At 38.3% G+C, this 16,104-nt stretch overlaps 4 protein-coding genes across 6 annotated transcripts in view; 2 read left to right on the top strand and 2 right to left on the bottom strand.

The window, feature by feature from the left end:
* Nucleotides 1-541: 541 nt before the first annotated feature.
* On the top strand, nucleotides 542-694 carry SARC_09443 (hypothetical protein; the record flags this gene model as incomplete). The annotated part of the gene is made up of 1 exon (XM_014296542.1): nucleotides 542-694. A coding segment is annotated over one exon (153 nt), but the record flags the coding sequence as incomplete, so codon positions are not given.
* Nucleotides 695-5,455: 4,761 nt separating this feature from the next.
* Nucleotides 5,456-6,797, bottom strand: SARC_09442 (hypothetical protein). The gene has a single exon (XM_014296541.1). The coding sequence runs from the start codon at nucleotides 6,699-6,701 to the stop codon at nucleotides 6,516-6,518; it is 186 nt and encodes a 61-aa protein (XP_014152016.1). The 5' UTR covers nucleotides 6,702-6,797; the 3' UTR covers nucleotides 5,456-6,515.
* Nucleotides 6,798-13,506: 6,709 nt separating this feature from the next.
* Nucleotides 13,507-15,692, top strand: SARC_09441. Of its 2 annotated transcripts, XM_014296540.1 has the most exons (2): nucleotides 13,507-15,049; nucleotides 15,347-15,692. In XM_014296540.1, the coding sequence occupies exon 1, from the start codon at nucleotides 13,600-13,602 to the stop codon at nucleotides 14,152-14,154; it is 555 nt and encodes a 184-aa protein (XP_014152015.1). In that variant the 5' UTR covers nucleotides 13,507-13,599; the 3' UTR covers nucleotides 14,155-15,049; nucleotides 15,347-15,692. The 2 variants fall into 2 exon arrangements, with proteins under 2 accessions (XP_014152015.1, XP_014152014.1); XM_014296539.1 differs by having other exon boundaries at nucleotides 13,507-15,367.
* The window catches only part of SARC_09440, a gene marked incomplete at both ends in the record, with an annotated part of 4,114 nt that continues 2,470 nt past the window's right edge, over nucleotides 14,461-16,104 (bottom strand). The window contains 2 exons of one of the 2 annotated variants that reach the window (XM_014296537.1): nucleotides 14,461-14,981; nucleotides 15,328-15,460. In XM_014296537.1, coding sequence (XP_014152012.1) covers nucleotides 14,710-14,981; nucleotides 15,328-15,460 — 405 coding nt within the window. The remainder of the gene's footprint in view (nucleotides 14,982-15,327; nucleotides 15,461-16,104) is intronic. The other variant, XM_014296538.1, reaches the window with a different exon arrangement.

The raw sequence follows: 16,104 nt of genomic DNA, 5'->3' as shown, positions 1-16,104 counted from the left end.
ATCTCTCGCACTGTGTAGTGTGTTTCCGTGGATACTGTCATCGCATTGATGTGGAGTGTCACTATTTAGCAAATGTACCTGGCGATGTGTACGATACACCAAGTATTCAGTGTATAATTGCTGTGTATGTTGGGTTGTTGGGTTAGGGAAGAGACCCGAAGATGAAGAATGTGGGGTCGCGTATCGAGTACTTTAGCGTTGTTTCTGTTTTATTTCATTTTGGTGTTTACAAATAAGTAAATGGCAGAGACCATGCCGTGTGATGCCGTGTGCCTACATATCAAACGGCCGGTTAGTTTGAATCGTCGAGTATGTACAACGCTATACGCGTTGAAAACGCTGTAACGAATGATAATTGTTTCGAATACCATAATGTGTACCGTGTACTGATGCCATTTGCAAACTCTCCTGTAGGTTTCTTCAGTATACATGAGATTGCTCTCCTCCAGTGTTCGGTAGGGGTTCTACTTGCATACATCATACGTCACGTATTTATCCGGCTCCGAACTAATTCTGTGGCATTTTTTTCCTATCTGTACAGGGACCTGTATATGCCGCCGGGTTTTCTCCTGATTCGCCCTTTGTGGTAGCGGCAGGCGGCGGCAAAGGTAAATTAAAGGTTTGGAATCTCTACGACGAATCACCGCAGAGCTTCGCCCGCTTTGATGAGAGACTCAAGGCATTACAAGCGTAAGCCACGGCTAGAGTTTAAAACTCTACAAATAAAGAGATGACACTGATCGTAAATACCTGAAACGTCCGCCACCTCCAAATGAGAGATCCCGTTCGTGTGATCTGCATAGGGCATAAAATAGACCATACAGTTTTAATATTTCTATCGTACTTTAATTTCTAAAAATCGTATGAATTACATCGATCTCGAGATCGATCAATGACAATCTTTTAATACCGATTCAAAAAAATATATATTTAAAATATTGGCGATGTGGATATTTGTCTACCGTGCGCCCCGTGTGGTGAGTGGTCTACTTCTCAGAGAATACTAGAGAGGGGCAAAAATAATGATATATATTTTATATTGCTGTGATGTTTGATATTTGTCTACCGTGCGCCCATGTGCCAGTGTGGTGAGTGGTCTTCTTCTCAGAGAGGGGCAAAAATAATGATGTATATTTTATATGGCTGTGATGATTGATATTCGTCTACCGTGCGCCCCGTGTGGTGCCTGTGAGTGTATGCCTGTGTGGTCGTCTTTTCAGCGAGGGGCAAAAATAAAGATATATATAATTTATATTGCTGTGATGTTTGATCTTTGATGGTGGTTGAGATTATTTCGATTACCGTGCGCCATGCGATGGACAGCTTTGATAGTTCAGCAACTTGATTTTTTTAACGTGATTCTTCACCAATCTCTTTCTTGTTAGTATAGCATAGACAAGAGAGAAGAGTATGTCGCGCTTCAGTTGCCAATGACTACCGTGACACGGGTGATATATTTTGTTTGAATTTCAAGTCTAATTTAGAGGGCTAAGGAATATTTTATAGAAAGTAACACCCAAAAAAAACTCACAACAACAGTCAACAGGTCAATGTTTTTATATGCAAGAAAAAATGAAGGCATACCGCACAATCCCTGTGAGGCTATGACCCATCGAGAAACTCGTGAAGATGACCAATTTCCAAACAAAAGGGCAATGAGCATAACAGCGGCTTTTTAAAAAAAAACATAAAACATATAGGAACATGGTTTACTATTGACTCTTCTAGCTTTTAAAAAAGAGTAAACTAAAAGTTGACTAAAACGGAAAAACAATCACAGCAGGGGTTGTAGATCGCTACGTCATCTCTAAGCAAGAGTAGAATATACGTGAATAGGAATAGCAGCATGATTCATGATAATTTTATTTGTTGTACATCAATCAATTAAAAAATCTCATTAGTTATATCTAGCTACTCATCTGATATGTATTGATCAATGAAATTGTGGTTGGAACTGCATTATATTTATTCTTTATTCTGATTGATAATTGACAATATAAAGTTTAAAACCAAGCAGGTTTTACTTTTGATATATGTAGTCTTCTTGTCTTCCCTGAGTAAAATATTGAATATTGGGATTTGGATTGTGGGACAGTGGGAGTGCAGGACAGCAGAAGTCATTACTGATTACATCACTATGTCAGAATCCGACAGGCAGGAGTTACAGACGGGTCACTGGACTCAGTGGACTGCTGGAAGCTGTAACGTCATTGATGTTGTACTCAGAACTTCAGAAGTGAAAGGTCAAAGTGCAACTCGACACTGACTGACTGACAGCTCTACCCTGTATTTTATTCATTGTTTTCACTTTTCAGGCTCTATCAGAGTATCACCAGTCTATTTCTCTTGTCTCTCTACTAATACTATTTATTAGTAGTAGAGAGTCTCCTACGTGTCTTCTCTCTCTCTCTTGTTGATTTTGTGTATTGCGCGCGCGCGCGCGCGTGTGTGTGTGTGTGTGTGTGTGTTGCGTGTGTTTGTGTGTTTATGTGTGGATATGTGGAGGGTGGAGTGTGGATTGTGGATTGTGGACTGTGGACTATCAAGTACATGTGTCAAAAGTCTGCAAAACAGTACAAAAGAGAACTGAAGAGAGAGTAGAGAGTAAAGACTCAGACTCTCAGCGAGACAGTGAGTCAGTACATACCATGGTGACAGTGGGCATGCGCCATTTGCTGGCCGATCCACGACTCCATGAGTCTATTCCAGCAGTAATCCTGACATCCTGACCCCTGGGGCTCTGAGTCCCTAACCCAGTGTCGCAGTCCCCACTCCCCAGGCCCAGGGGCCCAAGCCCTAAGGCCCCACCCCAAGCCCTACATACTAGTAGACTCCCAGCGTCCCAGACTCTTAAGTCTCCTGTACCCACAACCCACTAAATCCAGAATCTCCAGTTTAGACCCCAATCTCCACTCTCCCCAGTCTGGATTCTCCAATCTTCCATTCTCCACGTGTACACAGTGTCACAGTCACAAACACACCCGAAGTCGTTTCTCCTAGACTTTCTGCTCTCTGGGGGGGGGGGGGGGATAAGGGGGTAAGCCGGAAATGGAAACAGCGATTGACTGATTGAGTAATTTTAAAGCTTGTGTGGGGGGCTGGGCCCCTTAGGGGGCAACAGCCCATCGGTTGGGGACTACTAGCATTTCGAAAACGGCAGTACATACATACATAGAAGTAAAACCCCACCAAGGCACCAACTACCAACAAGTGAGACCAAGAGAGTCCAACACAGAAGAGAATATGTAAAAATAAAGGAAATAACAAGTCCCAACGCCCAACTCCTAACTCCCGCTCCAACCCCAGGCAAGTCGGCTAGTGGCCCAGCGCCGGCCTGGGCCAGCCCACTCCAGCGGCCTGCGGCCTGCGGGCATTAAAAAAAAATGTTGGTATGTACATAGTCGCGCTCGGCCATTTGGCCTATTGTTTTGTTTTTTATAAAAAAATCAAACAAATAAAATAAAATTACAGGGTAACACTCAGACTCTCAGAGTCTCAGACACAGGTATAAGAGAGAGAGAGTGAGTAGAGAGCGAGAACCGTGCGCCCGAGACTTTTTACTAACTAGAAGTAAGAATAGGAAAACCAGTATGTATTTATGACAACTTTCTTTCAAGAATATCCTTTTGTTAAAAAAAAATCATCAGACATCACAGTGATCACACTTATCACAGTCATAGACACGCGAGGTAATGATGGATTGATGGCGTGTATGATTGTATATACAAATGCGGTCGAGACTTCAGTCGAGAGTCTCGAGAGACAGTGTCTCGACTGTCGTCTGCCTTATTTTTTTTTGACAAACAATTTTGAAGTTGTGTTCTGTCAGTTCTGAGGACTGAGAGTCTGAAGTCTGATCTCTGAAACTCTCGTGTCTATTTTTATTTTTAATCCGTATATAGTATTTGATATACTATGGTCCGTACATACTCTCGTATAGACTATATTATATCGAGAGCATTGGAGCAGGTCGGTTATAATCAGCCATTCAAATATGCACATCTGGAGGCTGGGGCATGGAGGTATGTCCAGGCTCCGACTACTGAGCTAGAGCAGGTGCATCACGTCATAATTTCGCACCGTAGCTGATTCGTGGAGAGGACCTTTAGATTTTCAGTGTTGTGTGTCAACTGTCATCTGCTACAACCTTTATAATTTATTTGTCTGTATTCACCTCTTGCCAGGAGATAGCATTCGTCGCTTCTATATTTAAAAAGTGAACATTGTGGCAAAAGCACAATCACAAACACTCTTTACACTGAGAATCAGTCACACTACACTTGTTGTACACTGCGCATCAAAAAGTAACTGACACAATATGAAATTCTCAATCGTTACACTTATAACTGTGTTCTCCTTGGTAAGTGTCATATCTGCAGCGTCAGTCCGATCCAACGGGATGTTACACCAATTTGAGCCTACAATTAGTGATGTGTATGAGACCATAGAATTCGACACGGAGTTGGACGAAAGTTTGAATGTGCCTAATTTTGGCGGCTTCTAGATCCGGATACAATCCTGAGAAGCGTATGAATTTAAAAATGACAAACTCTGTGAGGGAAGATCTCGTCTGCGTGGAAGTCAAGCCTCGCAGGCATCTGGTTGGCGAAATGGGATATCGTAGAAAATTCAAGGTTTGACAAATTATAAACCGAGAGGGTGCTTGTAGCATGCTCATCCCGTGAACCGTGACTCGGAAAATACTAGCTTATGGACTCTTGAGAGTGAGGTTTAGCTGGTTAGTCTATCCATCTCGAGTCGATCGATGAGGTTGCCGGCTTGCTGTTCAGTCAAACGTTAACAAGCTAAAAAGCTGACGAAGAGATTCCGATCATGAATGCACTTAACACCGCCCCGCTAGCTACTTAATCTGATAATGACATACATTAAATCACAATGAATCTATTTTGAACTGGGACTAGCGATGCAAGAAACCAGTTTTGTTACGACATATACTGGTAATATTATTTTACCTGTACTAAATAGCAGCATATCTCACATTTGGTATTGCTATTGCTTGAACGATATTCAAAATTGTGCCTTTATATATTATTATCGTCCTGGATTTTCCTTTGCGATTTAAGTCGTAATGCACGTGTAATTACTTTTTACAAAATGGCTGTATTACCAGTCTTGCATTGTAAAATTCTCCTAGAAACGTGTTAATGCGAAACACTTATTTTACCTTTTGTTTTTCTGGCCATCTCAGTGGTGCGCAAGCAATGGATTTGACTCACCTACAGTGCATAACGATCAAATCGTTCACAGCATTCGATGTGCAGTTCTCCCGACAATGCTTATGTATGCCTCGCTTACAATAGCGCAAATAAACTTATCGTATGACCCACTGGAGGACGGGGCACTCTCTAAAATCAATGATATCCTCTAGGACTAATTTTTTATTTGTCACTTCCTCCAGGACTAATTTTTCATTTGTCACTTCCTCCAGGACTAATTTTTCATTTGTCACTTCCTCCAGGACTAATTTTTCATTTGTCACTTCCTCCAGAGGGCCACCATGTTCATCGCCAGTAAATTCTTTATTCTCGAGACTAGAGTGGTTCAAACCGAACTTTAGTTGAGTGATGGTACCCAATATCATTGTTTTTGTTACATCACTGATACGAGGGGAAAAGTGACACAAAAGTAGCGGCTGAGAAGTGACATGATCGCTGCATGATCCAAGTATAAAAGGTATCGGAGTCGAATGCCCATAGTTAAGTCACCAGTGCAGAGAGCTTAATACAAGTGTATCTATAGAGCGTTCGCAGACAAATGTAACTAAAATATTTATCGGGTTGCCTCTTAGCAGGCTTCTTGTTGTCGCAAGAGAAGTATGAGCGATCGTGTTCACGACTACAATTATCGAAATGAAAAACCCAGAAGGATAATTAAAAAATGTGCTTTGTTTAAAATCAACGTCAAGAGGTCTTCGAGATGCAATAGGATTGTCTGTTTACCATATTCGATCGATTGTCATAATCTTTCACAGTGATCTGAACCTACACTGACGTGTTAACAGAAATATATGGAACTCAATAAAAACCAATATAGTTAGGCAAAATATTTCAGTGTATTTAATGAGCTATTCGCATCCTTATTTAGACTTCGCAGCATGATTTCACATGTGTTCAACAGATATACATGTTTACCCCAGAAATCTTACACAGCTTCTTTGCAGCGGAGTTGATACGTTTCTCAACCGTCGAGATATCTTTGATGTCACCCATACTCTGAATTCCAATCATGCAAACCAGTTTCCGCAGCTCTGGTCATCTTTGTTTTTCTTATCTGCAGTGATGGCGCATCTCAGAACGGTGGATTCTATTACGGGCGTTCAAAGCTTGACTTAATTGCCTCAGCTGAGTTGAGCACTTCGACTCCGACGAAACAACTTTTCAGTCCATCTGCTAGTATCTTGATTCTGGTGGTGAAACTGTTGAAGCTATTAACAGCGACTTATTAGCTACACCTCGAGGTTTGCATGTAGTCGCAGATATTCGTGGCGGCTCCACTCAGAAGCCGCCAAAACTGGGTAACGTTAAACTTTCATCTAACTCGGTATCGAACTCCATAGCTTCATACACATCGCTGACCACCGGGTCCGCGTACTCGGAGATTTCATCGAGGGTAACAGGCGCGGTATTAGCACAAGCGACTAAAGTCGCAACAGTGAACAGGATTATAGTGTAAAATCTCATCTTCGATTTCGTAGACTTGTAGAATGTAGCGTCTGACTGACATACTTTACTGTACAACTACTGGATATATATTGAAATACATTCTACCAACTCTTCTACTTATTACACTCATGCCAGGCAGGCAGGCACAAAGGGAACATTTTTGTTTTTATAAAAAAAGTGTTCACTTTTTTGGGTTGAAAACATTTTTAAATGACAATCTTCCATCAAGTTCCCCCCCTGGTGTGTATTCTTGCGTGTATTTGTGCTATTTTAAATATATTTATTTAAAAAATAAATAAACAAAGCTAAAAAAAACACAGATACAAATGGAGAACACTTACCGGACCTCGTGTGTGTCTGAGTGATAGGTACTTCTGGAATAAAACTTATGTATCGTTTCTATTGTTACCTCTAAACCAATGGGTAATTGGTCCACACACTCACGGTCTGCCATGGGCCAACTTTTCACTTTTGTGTCTTTTGATTTCAATTTTGGTTTGAATTGTTCCACTCTCAGAGGTGCTCTACGTGGTCAGCTCACGTGAGTCATTGCTTCGTAATTCATTATTTATAATTATTCATTTCTAAAAAAAACAACATATTTGTTTTTAAAAAATGTACTAATAAATACGTGCAGAGTAGCACTGTATGTATGTATTTACTTTCTATTTTCAGCTGCTTTTAAATAGACCCTTGACATTTGACAGTCTGATTTAAAAAATATATATATATACACAGTTCACACCCCACACTAAGCTCAATTCGTTACGAAAAGGACATATATACGGTCAACGTAAATGCTCAATATAGCGTTTTTTGAGTCAAATATGGTTGATAAAACTTTGAAAATTGCACTTGCAAGATGTACCTATTTCCTACAAAACGGACTATGTTGCTTAAATTCGCTATTGTTGGCGACTACTTCTGGCGCCAAAATGTAAGGTCATAATGGGATCATGATATGACTTCATGTATGCACCCAGTTAAATGCTAGATGGACTAGATGGTACATAAAAGTTGAACGTAAATCGGAAATTTAGAAGATATTTATAAACGTTGTATTGGATAGCGTTTTTGGCTTAGCTCCACAGACCACAGACCACAGACCACTAGCTACAAGGCCAAGGCCACAGCTGCAGCTAGACAGATCACTAGAGACTAGAGAATAGAGAGGTAAAAAAAAAAAGAGGCCCCACGCGGGGCCCACGGTCTTATTTAAAACAAAATATATCGTTTTTTTAAACGTTTATACGTAACCAGATTACCAGACACGTCCACGACTTCCCTCACTCCTGTTCATCGTGTTCATGCGATGCATAACTGCATGAACCAATAGAGTAATCAACTACAAATTCTTTTGAAATGTTTTTCAAAAAAGTCTAGAAAAATCCAAAACCTTATTTTAGTGAATTAGGTTTACTTCATTTTTAAAAAATAAAATCGTGTCCCCATAGTACATAATTAAAAAACAAAACAAAAAACAATACAATTGTGCATTCACATAAATATATTATTTTGTTTTGATTTTTTATAAAAAATACATAGCCTTCTGAAAAAAGAACAAAATATGTATTTTTAGAGAAAAAGAAGATATAAAATTGATAAGCCTACTTCTCAAGTATTTATAATTTATTTAGTATAGAAAGGCTATGTATATATATTTACTATGAGCCAGTGTGAATGAGACAACTCAGGCACTCACCTCTGTCACCAGTCAGGCAGTCACCACACCGTTTGTTGTTATCTATTTATAAAAAAAAAAGTACCAAAAAAAAGGTGCCTTTCTCTCTCTATTTACTACTAGTCTCTCTCTAGCCTCTCTACTAAAAACGACAATACGAAATAAATACTGAAATTGGCCCTCTTCGCATTCGGCTGGCCCTGTGCAGACAAAGAAGTCCACGTGCCTCAGGCCTAACCTCAATAAGTTTAACGTTATAACTTCTATTTATCAAAAGGTTAACGATAAAAATCCAACGTTTATATCTGATAGGTACAGTCTGATATATTATAGATGCATTTTCCAGGTTAGGTTGGTGTCAGATATTTGTCCTGTTTGTTCAGTGCGCACATTTATCAATACCCCCGCCACTTTCCTAAAAAACCTACAACTTGCAACATATATTTTGTTATGTGCGTGTTCAGAAGCTTCTCCGAGCGGTTCAATCTCAGAGCTGGAAATTTGTGCAAAGTGTACGTGAATATGTAGTATATACTTGGAGAAATGTCTAAAAGAGACTTCATAGTTGTTTGTTGTGCACATCAATGACAATACGGACCAGGTACTTCGAGGAGACGAAGGTTAACTAAGTGATCCACTCAAAATGTGGGTATTGCCAAATGTCAAGTCGAATAGTTGTAGATTCTGATTGGCTATTACGCATTTCGTGGCCCAAAATTTTCAAGAATAGGGCAACTTGTCGAGTGCAAATTTGAAAAAAATGATAATTGATTTGTCCCAAATAAAAGCTATAACTTTTATTTATCAAAAAGTTACCGTTAAAAATACAACGTTTACATCTTGCACGTCTAACTTATTGACGTTAGCCTCAGGCCCTCAGGGCCTCAGACCTCAGCCCACATGCCCTTGCATGCGGCCTGCTGTATCAAAATTCATCAACACACAGACTCCAAGAGATACGATATTATAGTTTTTACCGATTGAGCTTGCTTCATTGAAGGATCATGATTAAATTAGTGATGATGTTGACACGTTACCCAATCATATTTTATTTGGGAACGGCCAAGTTGGATGTCAGAGGGCTCCAAAGGCATCGGGTGCTTTTTATAATTTTGGACAACAGTGAGATTTTTTCTCAAAATCAGACAAATGTATTTGTAACAGGACTTTAGAGTAGGAAGGAAGTAGAAAGGTTGGAACACAGACCCAGTGATGACTGATGAGACCACTTGTCAGGTACTTGTCACAACAGTTCACATATCACAACTTCACAAGTTCACACTGATAGATTAGATTTGGAAACCAAAAAGCCAGAAAACCAAAAAGCCAGAGTTCGAGTAAGAATTCCAAATTGACAACTTAAAAAAATATACATAAGTCATTGGTTGTATAGTCACATACTAGCAGAACAGCGAGGAGAGTAAATTTTATTTAATAAATTACAAAATTAGCCATATCAGCTATTAAAAAATCAAGAGAGTCAACAGAAATACTTTGATTTGTATTAACCAATGATAAGGATTAATTGTAAATTATACGTTGTTCCTTGTCCAAATACATGCTACAAAATACTAAAGCACATCATTCATGGCCCTCAATAGGAGAAGTATGTAACAGGAATAAAATATAAAATAAATGATACGCTGACTCAAGTCTCCACTATCGCCCTGTCAGTCTGTAGTCTGTACTCTGTACTCTATAAGCTGGTCGCGACTCGCGTACGCTGAGTCGCTGAGTCGCAATGAGTTGCTGCGGGCCCGCGGGCCGCGGCTGAGGGGCTGACAACGACTGCTGGGCCTGGCAGTGTAAATCGGCCTGGCCGCGAGAGAGTGGATTGTTGAATCATTGGATGCTGACATTGCTGAGTTACTATTTTCTTACTCTTAAGTCTGAGTACTCTAGCTAGTGGGATTATGTGAGTACTGAGTAGTGTGAGTCAGTGATTGTGTGACTGTGAGTGTGAGTCTGTGAGACTGTGAGACTGTGTCAGTGAGTGTGAGACTATGAGTCCTCTCTTCTATTAGTATAGACTATAGACCTGACCGAGGAACACATACAAATAAACGTAAAAGTACATATTATTGTTTTCAACGTTTTATACACGTATTTATTATTTTAGGAAATACAAATATATGTACATAATTAAAATTAGGAATATTTTATATATATGCCATATTTATGAAAAATATATAGCATATTTATTTCATATTTCATATCTTCCTAAAAATATATTTCATGCATGTTTCATATTTAGTATTTTTCTAAAAAAATATATGTCACATATTTATTATTTCTCTTATATAATTTCCTCATATTTATTATTTCGCCTATATTTCCACATAAATACTTCATGTTATTGTGTTTTGACATAGCTTGCTATTTAGTATGTGTGACGATTGTTGATACTAAAAGTAAAAAACACATTGATAAACAGTCCTATGTATATGCGCAACACATATGCACAACGTAGTATAGTAATATACTAAGTATGAACATATATAAGGAGCTTACACTTGGTTTATGTACGCTAAAAAGATAAAAGATCTATATAATAGATAAATCAAGAGTTATATGACATCTAAACACGCATTTTTGTAATGTCATTATTCTGAGTCATAAAGCTCGACAGAGATCATTTAGCAGTGAAGCATGAAGATGTACAGATTAGGCTGCACTTGAATACTGTGCACTGGGATGGCATATGTGGGCATGTGGGCTTATATTGCCATTGTATATAAGTCAAATAAACTAATGATATAAGTGTTGACTTGTGTATATAATATATGTGATTGCTTGTCATTATTTCAACACCACACCACAAGTATAAAACTGGATTGAATTTTTTTGCCACCTTTTTTTGTTCGAAAAATTAATGAATTTTCAAATTGGTAACAATTTGCCACCTTATTTGAAAAAGGTGGTCAACATGCGTCGAGCGGAAACAGGTTAAATTGCAACTGACGCTATACTACTGGTACGATAGCTCTGAAATTGGTAACAGAGCTCAAGGACAATACTATTGATAGGTGTAAACAATTATTTGTATACCTGTGAATTATAAAGTTCACAATGTCCCTTCTGGCAGGATATGTGACAAGTGTGGATTACGTCTTCTGTGACCAAGTTGCGCTCAAGATCGAATTGGCATGTATTGTGAAAAAACTTTTTTCGGGTATCACCCGACTACAATAGTGTCAAAACGAGTGTTCAACATGTGGGTTTGTAATTTTTGATGATGTTTCGTCCTATTTGGTATAATTCCAATTACAGGGTCTTACACGCATACTTGCGAAGTTACACAACTCTATATATGGATACATACGTCCATGTAAACACACACACACACATATATATATATATATAAATATACAGACGATAATATATATATATATATATATATATATATATGAAATATAGTATATTTCAGAAATATGCCATATGTACAATATACATATTCACGAAATATATAATATAACATAGTATATGAAAGAAAATGTAAATGCGATATTTTACATCAGCTATAAAACAGCTACTATACACCTGTACAATTCCTTTAAAATAGCTACAAACTACAGCCACTCTGCCTATAAATTATTCTACTATAACTACAAAATACAGTCATTATGCCTATACAAATCCTTTGATAGAACTGCAAGATACAGGCTATATGCCTATACAATTCCTATAATACAGCCGTGAAATACTATATACTATATTTCGTAAATATATATATATATATATATTGTACATTGATATGGCGTATTTCATAAATATGGCATATTTCAGAAGTACGGCAATTTCATAAATAAATATACCATATTTCAGAAATATGGCTATTTTAGAAATGTGGCATATTTATAAAAAAATGGCATGTTTTAGAGATATGGCATATTTTAGAAATATGGCATATTTATGGCATTTTCAATTTTTATAGACCATATATTATTATTTTTGCCATATTTCTGAAATCAACACGCGTTACTCAATTTGATATATATATATATATATATATATGTGTGAAAATTTCAAACATTTATAAATCGAATAGAAATACGTTTTAACGTTATTTTTATTCCATATGCGGTCCTTTGTATGCTCATATCTGTATTTTAGAAGGCTAAATATGGCTCATAGGTGTATTTTTCGGGTCTGAACATTTGAAATGAGCAGTAGTCAACTGATACAACACAAAAATATATTTAGCAAAAATGTAGAAGGCTACTGTATTTACTTTATTTTTGTATTTTGGGTTGTTATTTATTTTAAGAAATGTAACTTGTTTTTAAAAATAAATAAATAGAAATATATATATATATATTAATTATATATATATACTTTTTTAAAAATATATACTTATTTATGTATTTATATTTTTGGTTTTTTAAAAACAAAAGTATAATAAATTATGCGTATCTATGGAAATTGGGAGGATAATTTTGAAAAAAGGTAGCTAGGCGATGTAACTAGGCGAGGGATAAACACCTAGTTGAGGTTAGAAAAACTAAGTTGACAATGAGTCACGTTTGAAAAGTTCAAATACTACAGATTTTGATTTTTGAATCAATCAACAAATATGAAGTTTTCAAGTTAAAACAATAATAAGAATAAGAATATTGAACTAGGGCTCAGGGCTCAGGGCCTCAGGCCTCCCCCCCCCCGGTTCGGTTTTTACTTTCTTTTTTATGTGTTTGTACAAAAAAAACAAAAAAAAGGATGGATCCGAAAGGCCGGGAGGGGGTATTTTGAAAATAAATACAAACACAGTGGAGCCGTGGAGGGCTGGAGCCTGGAGGCACTCTCTCTCTAGAGAGAGAGCAGAGTAGTAGTAGAGAGAGTCAGTGGAAGGATCATCATTCATCAAGAGGCCAGCGACTATGAGAGCCATACCATATGTTCATACATTGTATCATACATACTTGCCATTTTTGAAAAAATAATATTATCCCTATAGAGGCCAAAGGGCAACCCTTCCCGAAGTCTGAGATCTGACTGTCTGACTCCCGTGTCCTGAAGTCCCCCGTGGGTCTGGACCCGATACGACGTAAATATCTTCGTCAGGACGCGCGTACATAGATGTTGTGAATTGTACAATTGAATTCGTATTAGAATATGGCTTTTTAAAATAAACGTAGCCTCCACTACTCGAGAGAGAATGCGCAACGTACAAATATAAATGGTAATCAAGAAAGTTTTCCATAACAACACTCATTGCCTTATATTGTCAGTATCATTAATATGCCACAATCTACTGTTGAGACCTATATTGAGCCCGTCGAGGAAACACTGTCACCTGCAGACGCTACAATCGTTAGTAAGTTCAGTTCAGTTCCAGTGGTTAGATCATTGTTCAGCTGGACAAGTTCTTTGTATACACAAGCCAAAAAAAATAATTACACTTTCAAGCAGGCAGCTATATATACTGAGGGTAAATTGGGCGAGGTAACCGAGTATATCTTACCCACACTCGAGTCCGAAGCTGTTGCCGAGAGCTTAAACACAGTTGATACCTATATGTCAACACAATTTGACAAATTGGTTGACGCGTACCCCTCCGTAAACACTCCCACAGTAGAGGTGGTCGCTGCTTGTAACGCACAAAAAGATATTCTCATCGAAAAAGTCCTAGTGGTGAACGCGAGTGTGGTAGAATCTATAACGCCACACACGGAACAGGCCAAAAGTTTGGTGACGGCAACTTTAGAGCAGGCTAACCCCATATTGGAATCTGCCAAGGATATAATCAGTATTGAGAAAACGAGCACCGGCGCAAATGATGAGGAAGATGTGTAGGCCTTCATAAAATTAAACTAATTGTAAAAATTAGAGATAGGTATTTCGCGGTCTTGTTCAATTATAGATCTCTGCCATCGACGGGGAATGTCGAGGTACAAGAGCTTCAAATTTACTGAAAACGTGCTACATTATATAATAAAACTGAAAGGAAGCTAGGCATAGGTTCTGGATGAATCGCAAGGTAAGCGCATTGTTTGCTCGTGACAAAATACTTTAGTGAATTGTGTATATAATAGACCAAACATTAAGCACACATACCGATTTAACTTTTGTGACCCTTAGTTATATTGAAGAGTAAGACCAGCCCATAAAGGATCATTTAACCTGATGCACAACAAGTTGGTTATGTTGCGAACCCACAGACACGGTTGTATCTATACAGCATGTCTCTTATTGAGAAGGTATCAGCAGAGCCATTGTTCTAGCGAGTTTATTAACTTTTGAAGTTCCCACTTTACCCGTTGTCTGATGCAGACTATCACCTTCGTCTTCTGTTCTCTAAAAACCGGACTGAGTATCGCAAGGTTGTGGCGTCCCTCTCGGATTGCTTATTTACAGAGGATCTTGGTGAAGCCCCAAGTGTTCACTCTCCTTAGCATGTGTTATCTGTTCATCTTTCGCAGAGGTATCCTCTTCTTTCCCTGTTTTTGGATCTCCATCCGCACCTCTTATATGTATAGATATAGGAGAATGGTCCGAGCCTATGAATCCTAAACGTTGTGTGCCTCTTCCTTCAATACTCACATCTTCTATGCGCTCTAGTAAATTTGTAGTTCCTATGAAGTGGTCTATTCTCATACCCTTGCAGTGGTATTTGCCTTCACCTGAGCATTTCAATGAGATAAGGAAGCCAAATTACAATCGGGGATATCAGCAACCGTCAAATGGCCAGGTGCGCATATCAGCCAGAGGTTTTTAACAATCTGAAGCGATTTAAATCCTAACATCCACTGTGCACCTTGTGCACCTTCCAAGACACGACACGCACTATTGCAGACTGTCCTGACCATGAGTGGAATTGTACTGAGCGACAAGGGTGCGTATGCAAGAATGTAAGCTTCAGATCACAGATACATGCGCGATAACCTGCAGTACACATAGATTTTGCAGTGGATGCACCGTAAAACATCCACAAAAAAGGGCATTACAACGTTCGGTGCTAATTCTTACCCCCTCTCCAACTATACAGAGGATCTTGGATTCCACCGGTGTTTGAGGGATGCTTGTAACGGTACAGATCAACCATTTTTGCGGTGTCTAGGATTTCTTGGAAGAGTTCGCGTTCCCTATCTGTGCAGCCTGCCTTCGTTGTGGTACAGTGTCGAATAGTTCGTATTAGTCATCGACTGTGTATGTGTGCTGGCCATATAGTATTTGATTGCGAGTGCTACGCTGGCGTAATTCATAATATGCATTGTTGGTGATGAATGAAACCACTGGGGTGCAACTCAATATTCATTGCAACCTCCCGTACATGACGGCGTGACAATCGCAGATACGCACCAAAATAAATAAATTATAACATTGACTGCTACCAAACTTACGTATACAGAGATAAATATAACATTAACTGCTACCAAACTTACTTATACAAAGATAAGAATTTAATATCGTTCAAACTTAGTATGATCAAGATCGATGAAGCAGGAAGAATGTACCTATACTTTAAAGCATTTTGAAGTATGTATATTTGTATGCCTATCGAAGGGTCAATCGTATATATGTATATATACACATCCATACACACACACACACACACACATACACACACAAGAACACACACACACCCACACACACAGAAACACACACACACACATACATATATACATATATATATATATATATATAAGACACACACACATAATATATATATATACATACATACATATAAATATATATACGTAATACATCGATATATATATATATATACGTAAAACATCGATTTAT

The sequence above is a fragment of the Sphaeroforma arctica genome, assembly GCF_001186125.1.
Source record: "Sphaeroforma arctica JP610 unplaced genomic scaffold supercont1.960, whole genome shotgun sequence".
NCBI classification, from domain to species: domain Eukaryota; class Ichthyosporea; order Ichthyophonida; genus Sphaeroforma; species Sphaeroforma arctica.
This window is presented reverse-complemented; position numbering and strand designations above follow the sequence as displayed.